This window comes from Falco punctatus (assembly GCF_963210335.1).
Source record: "Falco punctatus genome assembly, chromosome: 4".
Lineage (NCBI taxonomy): Eukaryota > Metazoa > Chordata > Aves > Falconiformes > Falconidae > Falco > Falco punctatus.
In genome coordinates, this window is record NC_137583.1 from 25,716,872 (window position 1) to 25,732,758 (window position 15,887).

Consider the following 15,887-nt stretch of genomic DNA (forward strand, 5'->3'; position numbering starts at 1 on the left):
AGAATCAGAAGTCACCACATTAATTTAATACTTAAAAGGTCATCATCCAAAAGAGGAAAAAACACCCCAATCTCCTGGTCAGGTGTATTTTTAGCAGAACCACGCACGTGACTGTACACGGGGAGAAGAGTGTCCCTCTCTAAGCAGCTCACTCAGCCCAGCAGGACACCAAGGCAGCTAAGAGGGCTATAATATACATATTATATATATACATATATAGTTAATACGTATAAAAATACCCTTCCCATGGTATTTGTTGTGGGCCTGTGTAGTCGTAGCTGTAGGTACCCTGATTACTAGGACCTCTCCAAAAAGAGACAGATCACTTGACATGAACTATGCTGATACCAGAAATACCACTACTTTCTGTCCACCTGGTCTGAATTTAAACCCTGATAAATGTCTTTTTCTCCCAACCTGAAAACCAGGCTGTTTGCACAGATGAAAGCAGGACAGACCTAAATCTGTGTTTGGTTTCTCCCCCAAAGTGGTTTATGCTTAGTGCAGATACATACAGACCTGGAAACATTATGGTGACTCCTGCCTGGTCTAAAGCCCAGCTCATCTGATCAAAGGCATCATGCTGAGATCAAAAAATACAGGTCTGGGACAATGATGCATGCTGCCTACACCATCTGAGTCCATGGGCTGGCTGTCAGTGTCATTTCTGTCCCATATTAGCTAGATAGTGCTTTGCGTATTCGTCCACACACTTCTTTGGGTCCCAAAGTCACCATCATCTCGGCAATGCTCGGTCCATGCTGAAAACACATAAGAAGTGATTGTACAAATGGAAACTTACACTTTTCAGCACGTGTTTATGCATCATCATGACGGAAATGATAGTGTGATTAGCTATCAGATCACTGTTAGACCAAGGGTAGGGGTTTTATTAGCAATCTCAAAACAAGGGTTTGGGTTTCTTTCCTCCTAAAGTAAAACGCTAAGAACAGTCAAACTGACCCAGAAGGACTGATGCCAGAGCGTAACCCAGGATTAGGCTTTGCAGAACTTTTGTAAATCTTGTTTTTGAACTTTGTAAAAGCAGATTGCACATAAAATCCTGGTTTTGGCTAAAGCCTACAACCGTGCCAACACTCCCTACAGAGGCTTTTCTGACTTCAGATTTGTGACCAGCATATTTATGTTTTGACAATTTCAGCCTTTCTGAAACTTTTAGAACAGCAATTTCTTCCAGAAGTGCTGTATATCAGTACATTAACTCGTAACAGAAACTGATGTCAGTTCTTGCAGGATGTGCAAATATCAGTATCTTGCTATAAGAGAGAAGGAAAAAAAAAAGCCCCAGTCTCAGAACTTTTTTACCTGCTTCCCACTGAGAGCCAAGCGAAGGAGCTGCATCATGCTGCTGTACTTAGTCTCTTTGGTTTGGTTATGGAGGCTTTTCAGGTCTTTGTTCAACTCCTCCACAGTCAAAACAGCTGCCTGCCTTGTCATGAGCCTTCAGGAAAGAAGATGTCCTTACAATCCAGGGACATAAAACCCACAGGATTCCTACACAGAAATGACTAATGACTTCGATGACTGCCAGCTTCTTCAGACAGGTTTTGCAAAATCTTCCAGCAACAGCAGCAGTTCAAGGTAAGCTTCCCTGCCCATCTGTGCCAGGCAGGGCACTCTCTCTGCTCACTGCAGCGTTGGTCATGTACACGGGTACCCTTCTGGGCAGCAGGAGGGACTGCTCTACCTCCATACTGCTGCTGAAGACTCCACTTTGCGAAACCATGCCTTTAATCTGCTTCAACAGTACCAGAAGCAGAGTTTGTTCAGAAAAGCAAGCATCAAGTTTAAATCACAAAATTATGCCAAGGACCTGGAAAACCACAGGAAAAGCAGTAATGCTGATTTCTTCGTTACTAATACGATTTTCAGAGATGCAGGATCCATCATTGATACTACTCAGCTGTAGGTTAGCAATGCTATTATCCCTCCAGGACAGCAAGTATTCTGACACTTAAACTACTGTCACTTGGATTCAATTACCACTCTGCTGCAACAAATGACCAAGGACAACCAACCTTACAGTCAGCTGGAAATAACAGCTCGGTTTGCAGATACTGCCACTTTAACTACTCCCAAAACTGGTTTTCAGAACTCATTTTGGTCCAGATGTGAGATCTGAACTGGAAAGGCAACTGACATACCACCCTGCCTAGCTGCAAGGCGTGGAGTAGCAGAGGGACACGAGGCAGCAGTGAAACACATTGGCAAAACCCCACAGAACTCACTGGCTCAGAAGGACCGTCTGCCACCTCAGCAATGTTTCTGAGCAGCCAGAACTGCAGACTGCTAGCCAGAAACAGAAATGGAAGCAGAAAAAGCCCACCAGGCCTTGGCTTTTCAGAAGTGACAGTGATTCTCACTGGATACAAACTGAGTTCATTCCAGAGACCCAAAAGTCTCCTTACATAATTGGAATACACGTTGACCAAAAGCACCTTGCATTTCCCCAGTCTGATGCTACAGCAGACAAAAAGCACAGGAGATCAGGTGGCATGGGAACACCCTGCTAACACTGCTGTTCATTAGCACAATGTTGGCATGCAAATTCCACCGTGCTTGATGCTTTACAAAATCCAGACATGACAATTCTTGCTTGAGACCACTGATATGAGTTTTCCCACTGGCAAGCTGCCTTTCAAGTAAAAACACAAGAATTTCTCACCAGTTATTATCTACATCACATTCTAAAGTAGAGGGAATTAAATAAAAACTATGAGCATGTCCAACGTCAATAAGCAGGCAACAGCAATGCTCTAGGGCGGGCAGGAGACTGCATACAGTGCTGGGAAGAGACACTTACCCTAAGACTAGTTTTCCTATTTCATCTACTTCTGCCGAAATAGTTTGTAGTTGCTTTCGGGACACCAAGGGCCTAACCCATAGGTAAGAATAATCACATGACACCAGGTTCTTCAGGAAGCTTATGTGACCCTGGAGAAAGAAAGCAAATCTGTCAAGGCTGAGGGGAAGCAAATTCATTCGGTCTGGACTTCATGAACAATTAAAGAGGGTCCAAACACACGACTGCCTTGTACTTCATACTCGTTGGAGGAAATATGAATTGCTGACTTTCAGGCAGCTGAGTTTTTCACACCCATAACCACCTGGTGTGAGCAGGGAGACAGAAGCCCAAAGGGCCGCAGCTGTACCCATGCTGCTGAGCCGCATGCAGGCTGACTCAGAGTTAGCCCAGGGAAGTGGCTTGCCACGTTCATCTGCTGACTTTCAACAGACAGTGGGAAGTCACATGAGTCACCCATACTGCTGCCATAGTGAAGCCTTCATGCTGGAACACTTGGGTCCCTGCCTGCCCCTACAAAGGTGGCTTTATTCTTCACAAGGAATCCCCTAGATACTACAGCAGCATCCCAGAGGCAGACTGGGAAACAGCTGGGCTCACCCTCCTTCTGGCACTGGGAAGAGCCACAGTATCTTCTGTCCCCTTTACAGCCAGCACTGTGACACTTAACTGAGACCAGGGCTCCCAATGCACAAACCCCACCAGTTGAACCATGAGCTTCATCCATCTCGGCAAAGAGGTTGCTTTGACTTTGCTTCCAAAGCACGGAGCAGCAGCAAAGCAGAAGTGCCTTACACTGCCCAGTCAGCAAAACCTAGCGGTGAGCAGTCTCCTGGCACGAGAGACCCTGGGTGCTGGACCTCCCCACTGCAAGCCAGCCACATCCCGGGCTATAGGAGGAGAAGCACAGCCTAGAGGCTCTCACCACTCATCTAAACAAAGCCATAGCTGACCTGACCCAGCACTACTGAGGTCCAGCTCTCATCAGGAACCAGAAAGTCTTCCAAGAAACACCCTACAATCCCATGATTCACTTTCACAGCAGAGACACATTGTCCCTTTACTGCGGGAGCTCTGCTGGCTTGGTGAAGTATGAGGGGTGAGCTTACAACTCTGCAATGACCACCAAAATATTCACCATGCCCATTCCTACAAGTCAGCTAACTGTATCAACAGATTTTGGCAGTCAGCATGCACATGACCACTTGAGTGAGCAGTGACAGCCATTTGCAGGGTGTGCAGCTTCAGAGCTCAGATCAAAGCAGTGCCCGAGACTCAGCTGAGTCTTCGTTCAGGAATCCCACAAAACCTCAGCTCCCGAAAGTGGTGACGCAGTGCTACCACTGCTCATACTTTTCTCATCAGGAGGACTCGCTCCATATATTCCTTTTCTAGAACATCTTGATCCACTTGTTGATCCCCATAGACATGCTCCACCAACAACTGCAACTCTCTAATTAGCTTCTGTCGCAGCCCTTCATTCTCAATATGATGGGTGAGGTGAATCCTGTAACAAAGAAGAAAAATGCCTTTGGACTGCTTTGGGTTGGATTGAACCTCCTCATCCCAACCTCACAACACTGTCCTGGTTTCATCTGGGAATACTTTCAGCTGGGAGTTAATTTTCCTCCTGGTAGCTGGTACAGTGCTGTGTTTTGGATTTAGAATGAAAATAACACTGGTAACACACCGATGTTTCAGCTGTTGCTAAGTCGTGCTTACTCTAAATCAAGGACTTTCCAAGTTTCCCATGCTCTGCCAGTGAGCAGGTGCATCACAAGCTGGGAGGGGGCAGAGCCAGGACAGCTGACCTGCACTAGCCAAAGGGGTATTCCCTACCACAGAACATCATGCTGAGTACAGAAACTGGGGGGAGCTGACCAGGGGCTGCCAGTTGCTGCTCAGGCACTGGCTGGGCATCAGTCAGCAGGGGGTGAGCAACTGTATTGTGCATCACTTGTTTTGGGGGGGGGTTTACCCCCCTTTGGGTTTTATTCCTATCTCACTTTCTCTCTCCTTTTCATTACAATTGTTATTATTGTATTTTATTTCAATTATTCAGTTGTTCTTATCTTAACCCACAGGTTTTACATTTTTCCTGATTCTGCCCCTGATCCCACTGCGGTGGATGGGGTGGAGTTAGCAAGCAGCTGCACGGTACTTAGGTGCCGGCTGGGGTTAAACCACAACAAGCATTTACCAATTAAAATTGTACAAAAGTAACATTAAGCCAGAGACAGACATTCCACAACAAAGCATTTAGCTCTAATGTGCCACAGTGAACTAAAGACGTGGTAACTCCTAGCAGCACAACATCCCAGTAGCCTACCAGTGTACTTGCAGAAGTACCTTCTGGAAGTGTTGCCTCTTTTTAGATGTCATTTTGGAACTAAACTTAGGACCTTGCATCCTCCTAGCTACACCTACCATCTGCCTAGGCTTTTACAGTGTCCCTGGCACAGTGGCCAAGCACAGGATAGGAGAGGAGGTAGGAGGTAGGAATGGCAGAAACATACTTTGCTGTAGCACAGTTGAAAAGCTGCTGCGCTGGGACCATGCTTGATCCAGAAAAAAAATCTCCAGACAAAACCAAGTGCTAGGAATAACTTCTCACTGACGTACTGATTATTATGCTTTAAAGTTACCACAGATACTTATACCTGTTGAATTCTGGGAGTTTTTCAAGATCCAGGAAGGCAGAATGGGGTGTAATTCTGCCGACTTCAAACTGTGAGATCAGCTCCTCCAAAGTCCTCCCCATCTGTTTCTCTGCAAAATAACCCAACAAGAGAATGATACAAAACCACACCCCTGCAGAGAACTAGCCTCACTGCTTTTCCTCACAAGCCTTGGGTGCAGGGCTGGAGCAGCAGCACACCCAAGGAAGAAGTGACACAGGAGAGCCACTTTTTGCAGTGCAGCAAGCAGGGATGTATCCCGACAAACACGATGGAACTAGCAGCAGGCGCACACGGGAAGCTGCCCTCTCCCCAAGAGCAGGCTCTGCTAACTACTGGTGAGGAACTGGGAACTAGGGCATTCTCCTTGGCTCTGTTGCCTTCCTCAGTGGAACACTCTTTGCATCAGTCAGCCAAAAAGAAGTAACACTCAGCCAGAAGGCTTCACTGCCCAAGAAAGATTTTATTCCCAAGTACAGTTCCTGAAACACAAGTTGATTTGTGATCCCCACAAGGTAAGAGCAACAAAAGGAGACATTGACTCAACTTCTCATGGTCTTTCAGGTTAAACGAGAAGTGTGACAGATGTCATACACAACACTGCAATTATTAACCATAGAATACAAGTTTTCCCAAGAGTTCACAGACAGTTTCTTCACCTTGAAATGAATGCTGTCCCAAGTGGGAACCCATTAAGCATCAGACTCAATTTAAAGGGCTGCAGAGAGGCAGAAAGATTCCCACTGTTCCAACACACCGCCCAGTCTTTCACAGGAGCTCTGCAGAAGCCTTGGTGGCATTTCACCTGACCCCCATTTCCTGACCCCTTCAAACGCTGTCAAAGATCTTGGCTATTAAAATAAACCTAACCCACTCCCCAAAGTCCGCACCAAGAAGCATCCTAGCAAGTCGCAAGCCTGTGGTCATTACCTGCAAATCCAGAGCCACAGTTGGTTATGATGTCCAGCAGAGCCTCTGGCAAGTAGCCATCCTGAGCAAAGCGCTCCAGAAAGATGTCCCCCTGCCTTTTTGACAGCTTGCCACCATCTTTGTTCAGAAGCAGCGGGAGGTGACAAAACTGAGGGGGATCCCAGCCAAAGGCTCTGTAGAGAAGGAGGTGCTTGGACGTTGAAGTCAGCCACTCAGTTCCACGCAGAACGTGGCTGATGCCCATGTAATGGTCATCCACCACATTCGCCAGGTGGTAGGTGGGGAAGCCATCCCCCTTGAGAATCACTGGGTCACCTTCCACCTCAGCCACTTCGTGCTTGTTCCAGCCATAGACCAGGTCCTGAAATGGCTCAACCCCCTTCTCCAGCCGGAAGCGGACCACCCACTCAAGGCCCTGTGACAGCTTCTCAGCCACTTCAGTGGGCGTCAGGTGCCGGCACCGGTTGTCATATCTTTGAGAAAGGAGAGACAAAGTCTCAGTTCTATACAGGCCAACCCCATCAGCTATTTTTACATTCCCAAACCTTTAAACTGATCGCTGAATTTTAGCTGTAACCTGCCCGCTATGTGTCCAGTCAAACCACCTCATCTCTGGAGGTCACGCCCCTAAGCCTGGGTCACGCTGGCTTCTCTCTCTACAAGCAGTGAGATCACAATCCTATCACTGTGCACGTGGTTGTAAGTTTTTGTTGCAAGCACGCAGCACAGAGGGAACTACCCAGCAGACAAGGAATCCATACCGTGGGGTCTGCTGGCTCCGCAAAGCCTCCTTCTTCAGCAGCTCCAGGCGCTGAGGGGTGCAAAAGCAGCGGTACGCCACACCTCTCTCCAAAAGCACTTCACTGGCTCTCCTGTAAAGGTCAAGTCTCTGTGATTGCTGGTAGGGTCCAAAGGAACCACCGCGGCGAGGACTCTCATCAGGGGGAATACCTGAAATACGAGTATGATGGGACTTAAAAAACCTGTAAAAAAGGCCGAGTGAAACCCACCGTGGAGCACATTAAATTAAGATGAAAGAGCAACGTTCCAGAGAGCATCCAAAGATGCTGCTCCAGGGCAGCCAGCTAATGGCATCTGTATAGCACAGGAGTCAGATTCCCCTGGACTAGAAGATAAATAGCAGCTAACACCATCAGAATTTAGAGTATTGTGTATAAAGCAACCAGCAGAAAAACCCACCAGAAGACAACAAACAGTTGAGCAGCTCTGATACACTACCCAAAGCAAAACACAGTCAGGCATACACATATAAAGTAGCATCCACGCTTTTTATAGCAAAGAACACTAATACCACAAAAATACAGTTGAGTTCTTTGCCAATTATTTTACCTACTCCAAATTTATTAATTGACAACAAAGTCCTAGCCCCTTACAGCTTACCTACCCATTAACGGAAGCATCTGTGGGATCTGGTTCTAAGCTTATAACAATTCTGTATTTGAAAATCACCCTTGCTTCTAGTTCTTAAGCTCAAAAAGACACAGAGGATTCAAAATGAAAACTGACAGCCCTGTATACAAACAATTTATAAATTTACAGCAATATCTGTGAGCTCCAACTTCCAACCTCTCCATCACATCTCTTGTGCACAACCTTTGTTACAACTGCACTTTCTGCCACTTTCACAAATTTAGATCTTATTCTGTGGCAGACAAACCGTTATTTCTGCTATACAACATGCTTTCGATAGGATCTTCCTGGCACCTAGCTGTAAAAATAACTACATTTCAACTAATTTATCATCTGAAACGGCGCACAGCTTGCTATCACACAAGGTACTCACTTTGAGTACTGTTAATCTCTAAAAAGAATTTTTCAGTAACAAACGAAAGATGTTTGTAAATACCTGCCCATTCCAGCATATCCTCTATTCCTTCTGCAGCTCCAGGCACCACTCGACTTTGATCTGTATCCTCCACCCTCAAAATAAAGGTCCCTTGGTGTTTTTTGGCAAAAATATAATTGTACAAAGCGGTCCGAAGACCGCCCAAGTGCAGAAAACCTGTTCTCGGGGGGAAATCGGAGGAGATCATCGTTATTAAGGCCTAATAGAGATTTTTAAATACGAGCTGGCAGGGCAACGCTGCCCGTAACGGCAGCTGGCTATGAGACGCTGCCCAGGGGCGGGGACGTGCGGGGCTGGCACGTACCGGTGTGTGGGCCCCTGCTACGGAATGAATTACCGGTGGCTGCCTTCCCAGAACGTTATTCCCGGAAGGGACCCGGCAGTCCCTGTGAACCGGCAGGCGCTGGGCAGCGCCACTTTCACCGCGGCCCCTTCACCGGGAGGGGCCAGACAGCGCCGCTGCCACGGGACAGGCCTCAGGCGCCCCGCTCCCCTCCCCCCCAGGCACACGCTCCTCAAGTGTCTGAATTCACGTTTTCCAACCCAAAGCGCCGCTCCCACCCTGTGGCGGGGCCCGGGCCGAGGGTGCGGGGGTTACCTGTGGGGCTGGGGCCGAACCGCACCCGCGGCCCCGGGCCCACCACGCCCCGCAGCGCCCGCAGCGCCCGCGCCATCGCGCTGCTTCCGCTTCGCCGCGCCGCGCCAGCCAATCACCTCGCACGCAGCGGGCGGGGGGCGGGGTGGAGCTCAGGCCCCGCCCTCTGCTCCTCCCGCCAGGCGGGGCTGGCCGCAGCCACGGGCGCCGGCAGCGCGGGGCCGCAGCGCACGGAGAGCCGGGAGGCGGGCCTGGAGGCGGGCCGGGAGGCGGGCCCGGAGGAGGGTCCGGACGCACGTGCCCGCAGCCCCGGGCGGTGCAGGCTGAGGGGGCGCGGCCTGCGGGGCCCGCACCGCCCAGCGGGCCGCGCGAGGGGCGGGGCTACGGGAGCCGGCGCGGCTCATCAGGAGGCGGCGGGCGTTTCCCGGCGTGCCCCGCGGCAGATTGTACACAATCATCATGGCTGCCGCCGCCTCCGCCGCTGCCGATGGTAGGAGCCCGCGGTGCCGGCGGCGGGGAGCGGTGGGGGGGCGGGGAGGAGGCCCCGGGCGGCGGGGCGGCGCTGCGGGGCCGGGGCGGGGCGGGCCGGGCCGGGCCGGGGCCGGGCCCCGCCGGCTGGGCTGTACCTGTGTCCTCGCCCGCAGGTGCCGAGGAGCCGGGCATGGCGGCGGAGCCTCAGGAGCTGCCGCTGGGCTGCGGCGGAGAGGGCGGTGCGGCGGCGGCGGGGCGGCCTCCGGAGGGCGAGGAGCGCCGGGAGCCCCCGCGGGCGTCCGTCAGCAACGGCGGCGAGGCGGAGGGCGGGAAGGAGCTGGTGGAGCTGAAGGTGATCTGGAACAAGAACAAGTACGACGTGAGGTGTTGCCTGGACAGCACGGGGGCCGAGCTGAAGCAGAAGATCCACTCGCTGACAGGTGTGTGGGGCTGCCGCCGCCTTGGCCCGCCCCGCCGCGGCCCCCCCGGAGCCTAACCCTTCTTCTTGCCCCCTAGGCCTCCCGCCGGCCATGCAGAAAGTTATGTTCAAGGGACTTCTACCTGAGGAGAAAACGTTGCGGGAAATTAAAGTAACGAACGGAGCGAAAATAATGGTTGTTGGCTCTACCATCAACGATGTTTTAGCGGTAAATACACCCAAAGAAGCTGCTCAACAGGAGGTCAAAGCAGAGGAAAATAAGAAGGAACCGCTCTGCAGACAAAAGGTTACAAATACCTAGATAATTCCTGGCGCAGGGGGAGCTGTCGGATCTGCGCATTCCCTTGTAACGCCCCGCAGCCCCCTTTGGGTCCTGTTCCTTCTCGAAGCGGGCTGGGGTTTCATTTCTCACGGCTGAGCGATAGAAGGGCTGTGTGCAGGGGAGTTCTAGCAGCAGAAAAATGTTTTGCTTAGTGGAGGCTGAGGCTTTGTGAGACACCACTTGTGCTGGTGCCAGGCACAGCCTGGCATTTCAGATGAGAATTAGTAACTAGTAGAAAGATTTTGCAGTTGTCAGCTCAAACACAGTCTAGATTAATCCTGTATAAAAAATAACTTTTATTGGCATGAAAGCATTTGATCTCTAAAAACTGCCTTAGAAACAAACACTAAGAGAGCAGTTCCTTCAGCTGTCCCAGTGCTGATGGGAACGTGGATGTTGAATATTCCTCTCGCATCTTGAAGTGCTGCCTCCGAATAGGAAGTGAAGTACACTGCAGTGAGTCTTTATTTGGTGGCGGTGCTGCAGTGTTGTGGGGCTGATAAATGATTGTCAGCTCAAGGTATAACCAGCCCCGTACCTTCCTTGAAATAAATATGATTAAAATATTGGTGCCTTGTTGAACTGCAAACTTTATGAAACATGCTTTTGTTTTGCTATAATTTATCATAGTTCACTTTCACTGTAAGTTCCATCATTGCTTAAAGGTACTCAGCAACTTACAAGCTGTGATCATGTTTTTTTTAGTTACTACTGCTCTAATCTATTCTGGTTTGTTGCTGTGTTGTGATACGTTGTGCTGTCAAATGTGGACGGTTTTCTGCCGTTCACTGGATGTAACATTTCACTGTTAAAACTGTCTTGCTGAATGCCAGCTATGGAATTCAGCATGTACAATATTAAACTGGGACTCGGGATTCCTTCTTTTTTTTAATAGATACATGTTTATGTATACTCTGGAAGGGATGTTGCCTTTGTGTTATATCACAGTTTTATTTATATAATTTTTTATGGCTGTTATAGAAAGCGTTTGGATAACTTTGAAAATTAACTGTTTTCTGTGTGATAAATGACTGAACAGTCCTTAACTGTCTCTTAGTGCTATCGAGGTATGTTCAAGGGTGGAGCTGCAAGTAAATTTAAAAGCTGTTGTGTTCCTGTAAATTCTAATTTCTGGTTTTATATTGTAGCAACACAGAAAAGTATTGGATAAAGGAAAACCTGATGATGTGATGCCTTCTGTTAAAGGTGTTCAAGTAAGTAAATAAGTATGTGAGACGTTGTCATAACCAGAAAAGAGGGAGTTGTTTGTGGTTTGAGACCTTTCTTTGCTGGTTCAATCGTTCTTTGCTGTCTTAGCAGAAAACCGGAAAAATGGATCGTCCCTGTACTTAAAAAGTTAAGAGAATATAGCTTTTCCTGTTAAAGTCCTTCAGTGTGACTTACTGTGTTGCCTCTTTGTAGGAGCGCCTACCGACAGTGCCGTTATCTGGCATGTACAACAAGTCAGGCGGGAAAGTACGATTGACCTTTAAACTTGAGCAAGACCAGCTATGGATTGGTACAAAAGGTGAGCAACTCTAAAACTCTGAGGTGAATCATTGGTAACTGGGCTGTAAGTGAATGGTGTGACTATTTTGTGTGTAGGGAATAATGTTGGTATTGCAATACTTCAAAACTAAGTCTTGCTTCCTCTTTTCAAATGCTGTTCTCCCAAATCATTGAATATTACTTGATGTTTTACTTCTGTTCCTGAAAAACTTGAGTTCAGTTGTGCCAGAAGACTGTGTTCTGAACTGCTATTCATAGCTCCAAATGTAAATTACAATGTTTGGCATTTCTAGCATATCTCAAAAGCACTTTATAAACATTGATTTGATGCCAGCATTGCATTGAGGCGGCTCAATGACTTGGCTGAGACTCGAAAGGGAGTGTTAGAACTGGGATTAAAACTAGGAGTGCTGGCATCTCTGTCTTTATCTGTCCTTCCAACCAAAATTAGTTGGGTGTCCTGTTTCAGTGATGTACAACTGCAGAAACTATGGCGTGTGTTGCTGTGCAGAGGAATCAGTTTACGTTCTTGAGTGGTGCCAGGAGGAGCTGAAAGTGCTGTGGTGATAACGTGCATTGCTGAGGACATCTCAGATAACCCCCTGCCTCCAAAGGAAGCTGTGCTCCTTTGGTTTGATTAGGATGGGGCAACATTACAGCGATGAGCAAGAGTAATAGCAGTGCTTGCTCCCTGTCCCAGTAGAGTAACCTAATTGGGTGGCAATAGTAGCTTTGGATGGCACCTCCAGCTGCCACGTGATTTCCAAAGTAAGCAGAAATCTCAGAGGTTTTTGACTTTTCCTTTGTAGGACAGACTTGACTGCAAAGACTTTTCTGGCTTTAAAACCTCTGTTGGTACCAGTTGCAGTGACTTTTCTCCTGGGCTAAGTGATGGAACAAGACATTGGGATTTTTTCCCACTATAGGTTGGGCAGGCAGATCTTTTTGCTACTGGTAATGTGTTCTAAATACATACTTAGTATTCAGGTAATTAATCTTATTCCTTCACCTTCTAGATGAGTTTCAAGCATAGTATTTCTGAAGTGTTCTAGATTAGTGTTTCTTAAGCTGTGAAATTAGATGACTACAAGAAGAATCAGCCTTTCATGTAACCTGTTTTCCTACTTGCCAGAATTAGCAGCAGCGTGCTTCCTCTGGGGAATGGTTGTAATTGCTGGCTGTTGTTGAGGAAAAACTCATTCCTGCTCTGAGAAATTCATGGCAGATGCCAGCACGTAAGGGCCAGAACAGAACCAATTGGGCATTAACAGAGTTTTTCACTTACTGGTCCTGGAAAGTTGAAACTGATCCTTCCTTCACACAGCCTCCCTGTGTTTCACAGATCCCTTTGTACATTTGGTAGCCTAAGGTTTGGTATAGGTAGATGTTTCTCAGCTGCTCTGTGTTGTTTTCATAGAGGCATTGGTAATATGAATTTGTCTGTTGCTGAGGTACTGTGAAGAGTAATTGATTTGCAGGATACTAAATGAGTGCAAAGTAAGATTTTACTCAATGAATGAATGTTGTGAGTCTGAGTGGTGTGGATAGGAGTCAGCTTAGTTACAGCACTGAGGTAAAGAATATTTGTCTTGGCATCGCTAAGTTTTTCTTCCTGTGTGCCTTTTTTAGGTAGGTGCTTTGTTTTGGTTTTTTTTTTAGGTAACACAGATTAGTTAGACACTGAACTATGAGTTCGTTAGATGTTTTTGCTTTATTGAATGTTTATGGTTCTCTCTGTCTTACATCCAAGAAGATAATTTTAGGCTGACACTGAAAGCTGGAACTGAAAGGAAGGATCTTGGAGTTAAGTCTTCAGAAAGAAGTGAGGACAGAACTGAGACAGGAAAAGTCTGCCGTGAACCATATATTTTGTCATTCTTGTTGGTTACCTCTGGCTGGCTGATGTTACTCTGTCATGTAATTGTAGTCATCTCCTTTTGTTTTGGTTTCTCTTTTTGTTTCTTTCCCTATTTACTCATTATTTCCTTCCCTGTGCTTTTATAGTAACAGTTGAACACTGCCTCAGGGTAAAACCAGGACTAGGCTTTCAAAGAGTTAGTTAGCCTGTCTTCATTCAGCTTTCAGCCTTGTCATTTCTGTAGAACTTAGTATAACCCTTGGTAGTCAGTCCTGAATATTCTTACGTCTGGACCAGCTTTCACTATGGTGAGTAATCCTGCTGGTCCAACTGGAGCTTCTCATGGGGAAACATCAGATAAAGCCAGGGTTTTTCCATCCCTCCATTTAGGCCTGAATCAGGTGCTGTGGAATGTGGTAACGTGGAAGACGCGCTTCTCAGTAGCAGGTATCCAAAGTTCACCCAAAGCAGAGACTGCTGACATGAGGGGCTTTTGAAAGTAATGGAGGTGGTATTTGAAATTAATATGAAATATTGCTTCCTCGTATATCAGAAATAATGCTTTGATCAATTTTAACGTAGAGAGAACAGAAAAGTTACCCATGGGGTCCATTAAAAATGTGGTGAGTGAACCTATTGAAGGACATGAGGATTATCACATGATGGTAAGTAACATCTCTACTTTAATAATATCTAGTGTAATTACTTCATGCAAATATACAAAAGTAAGGCTTTTAAAATGGAGCAAGTTGGAGACAAGCAGTAATACCAGCATAATGTTGTGGAAGATTGGAATGTGGACATAGTCTGCTGTCACAGTGTAAATATTTTAGGTAGCCTAATGAGTATCTGCTACTGTGTGGAAATCTGGGCTGTTTTCACACAAACGCTTAAGCGTTCTTTTTTATCTTGTCTTGCAACAGTGTTAACACAGTAAAAACTCAATACAGCTCATGATTTCTTAATGTTAGTGGTGTTTTCCTGTATCTAGTTTGATTTCTAGTTTCTTCTGTATTTATATAAACAACAGGCCTTGCTGGAGGTTAAAAAAACATTGTGATTTGATGCTGTAACTTTTTTTCCCCCTCTTTGATTTTCTGAAAAACTGGTATTTGGTCTAGAAAAGTAACACATTTAAGAAGAGAGCTGTACTAATTCTACTGAACTTTTGGCTGTTTTTTAATTGACGGGGTTTGTTGAGGTTGCACTTCTCAAAGTATAGTAACAAACTTCTAATGTTGAAGTATGTTCCTTACATAAATCTGTTTCCTTCTTTAGGGGAGGAAAGGGGAAACTTTATACCTTAAAATTGTCTGCAGGAAGGTGCTGATCTAATCTTAGCTCAAATACATGGGTGATCAAAAATCCAGTAAGAAAGTGTCCTCTTCAGAATATGCTACAATAAACTCTTATCCTAAAGCAAGGGTTGAGGTCATTGACGTGCCATGGTGCTCCTCTCCCATGTATATTGACAAGCTGAGAATAACACATTGTGTCTAAATATAAAATTCTGTGAAATTTTATGACTATGAAAAACATGGTCATTGTCTCATTTAGTTCCTGTCTGGCTTCTCAACTCTGTGCCTTCTGGTCATTTCTTTAGAGACTGAGTTATGCTTCAGATTCTGTCTTCCAGAATAATTTCCTCATCTTCTTGAAACTGACCAAGAGTTTTCGTTGCTGCTATCATACCATAAAAGGAAAGAGCTCATCATTTTAATTGGTACTTTGCAGTTCTTGTTCCTCTAAGGAATGCTTTTTTAATTGCTTATCAAATAACTAGTGTGCACCAAGTGTTTGCAGGAGGCAGTAGGTGTAACAGACTTGCCTGATTTTTGTAGTGGATAAGCTGTCTGTCCACTGCTATAAGCTGTTCTGTTTCCCATTTGTAAATGTTGTCATTTTTGACTTTGCAGGCATTTCAGCTGGGCCCAACAGAAGCATCTTACTACTGGGTCTATTGGGTACCAACTCAATACGTTGATGCAATCAAAGACACGGTGCTGGGAAAGTGGCAGTATTTTTGAAAGCACGCTCACCTCTGGCACAGGAAAATGACACAAAGCTAAGGACACTGCTGGGAGAGGCCTCCAACATCCCTGGATGTGATAGTCCTGGAACTTATTAATAAAATATGATAAACGAGGCATTGATGGAAGCCAGAGGTGATGTTCTTTCACCATTAGTTTACTTTTAACTTAAAAATTTCACCATCCCTTTTCTGCAGTCAGCTTCAACCATATTTAAAGCAAATACAATGGAAATCAATAAATCTTAATTCACAAATTATTGTGTGTAATACAGTTAAATCTGCTGAGAGTTGATCTTCCAATTTAGTTTTAAAAGAAAAATATTACAATGTATTATTGAGGATTTTTTACATGGTTTGAACAA

General features: G+C 46.4%; 2 protein-coding genes across 5 annotated transcripts; one reads left to right on the plus strand and one right to left on the minus strand.

Moving 5' to 3' along the window:
• Positions 1 to 4: 4 nt before the first annotated feature.
• EARS2 (glutamyl-tRNA synthetase 2, mitochondrial) lies at positions 5 to 9,123 on the minus strand. 3 transcript variants are annotated; one of them, XM_080384434.1, is made up of 9 exons: positions 8,898 to 9,123; positions 8,300 to 8,455; positions 7,194 to 7,383; positions 6,433 to 6,905; positions 5,485 to 5,593; positions 4,178 to 4,331; positions 2,825 to 2,955; positions 1,331 to 1,462; positions 5 to 761 (listed from the first exon to the last, which is right to left on the minus strand). In XM_080384434.1, exons 1-9 carry the CDS (start codon positions 8,971 to 8,973, stop codon positions 737 to 739), a joined length of 1,446 nt encoding a protein of 481 aa, XP_080240560.1. In that variant the 5' UTR covers positions 8,974 to 9,123; the 3' UTR covers positions 5 to 736. The 3 variants fall into 3 exon arrangements, with proteins under 3 accessions (XP_080240560.1, XP_080240559.1, XP_080240561.1); XM_080384433.1 differs by having other exon boundaries at positions 1,327 to 1,462; XM_080384435.1 differs by lacking the exon at positions 8,898 to 9,123 and adding an exon at positions 8,604 to 8,887 and having other exon boundaries at positions 1,327 to 1,462.
• A 114-nt stretch (positions 9,124 to 9,237) lies between these two features.
• Positions 9,238 to 15,779, plus strand: UBFD1 (ubiquitin family domain containing 1). 2 transcript variants are annotated; one of them, XM_080384438.1, is made up of 8 exons: positions 9,238 to 9,384; positions 9,539 to 9,805; positions 9,882 to 10,012; positions 11,275 to 11,340; positions 11,549 to 11,654; positions 14,076 to 14,158; positions 15,097 to 15,216; positions 15,410 to 15,779. In XM_080384438.1, the coding sequence occupies exons 1-7, from the start codon at positions 9,354 to 9,356 to the stop codon at positions 15,211 to 15,213; spliced, it is 801 nt and encodes a 266-aa protein (XP_080240564.1). In that variant the 5' UTR covers positions 9,238 to 9,353; the 3' UTR covers positions 15,214 to 15,216; positions 15,410 to 15,779. The 2 variants fall into 2 exon arrangements, with proteins under 2 accessions (XP_080240564.1, XP_080240563.1); XM_080384437.1 differs by lacking the exon at positions 15,097 to 15,216 and having other exon boundaries at positions 9,882 to 10,090.
• Positions 15,780 to 15,887: the final 108 nt, after the last annotated feature.

Coding starts and splice junctions, on each gene's coding strand:
- EARS2 (XM_080384433.1), bottom strand. CDS start 8,973: ATGGCGCGGGCGCTGCGGGCGCTGCGGGGCGTGGTGGGCCCGGGGCCG. Junction 2,956..4,177: donor GAGTCCTCCTGATGAGAAAA/GTATGAGCAGTG, acceptor TTCTTTCTCCAG/GGTCACATAAGCTTCCTGAA. Junction 1,463..2,824: donor ATAGGAAAACTAGTCTTAGG/GTAAGTGTCTCT, acceptor TCTTTCCTGAAG/GCTCATGACAAGGCAGGCAG.
- UBFD1 (XM_080384437.1), top strand. CDS start 9,354: ATGGCTGCCGCCGCCTCCGCCGCTGCCGATG. Junction 9,806..9,881: donor GAAGATCCACTCGCTGACAG/GTGTGTGGGGCT, acceptor CTTGCCCCCTAG/GCCTCCCGCCGGCCATGCAG. Junction 14,159..15,409: donor ATGAGGATTATCACATGATG/GTAAGTAACATC, acceptor TTGACTTTGCAG/GCATTTCAGCTGGGCCCAAC.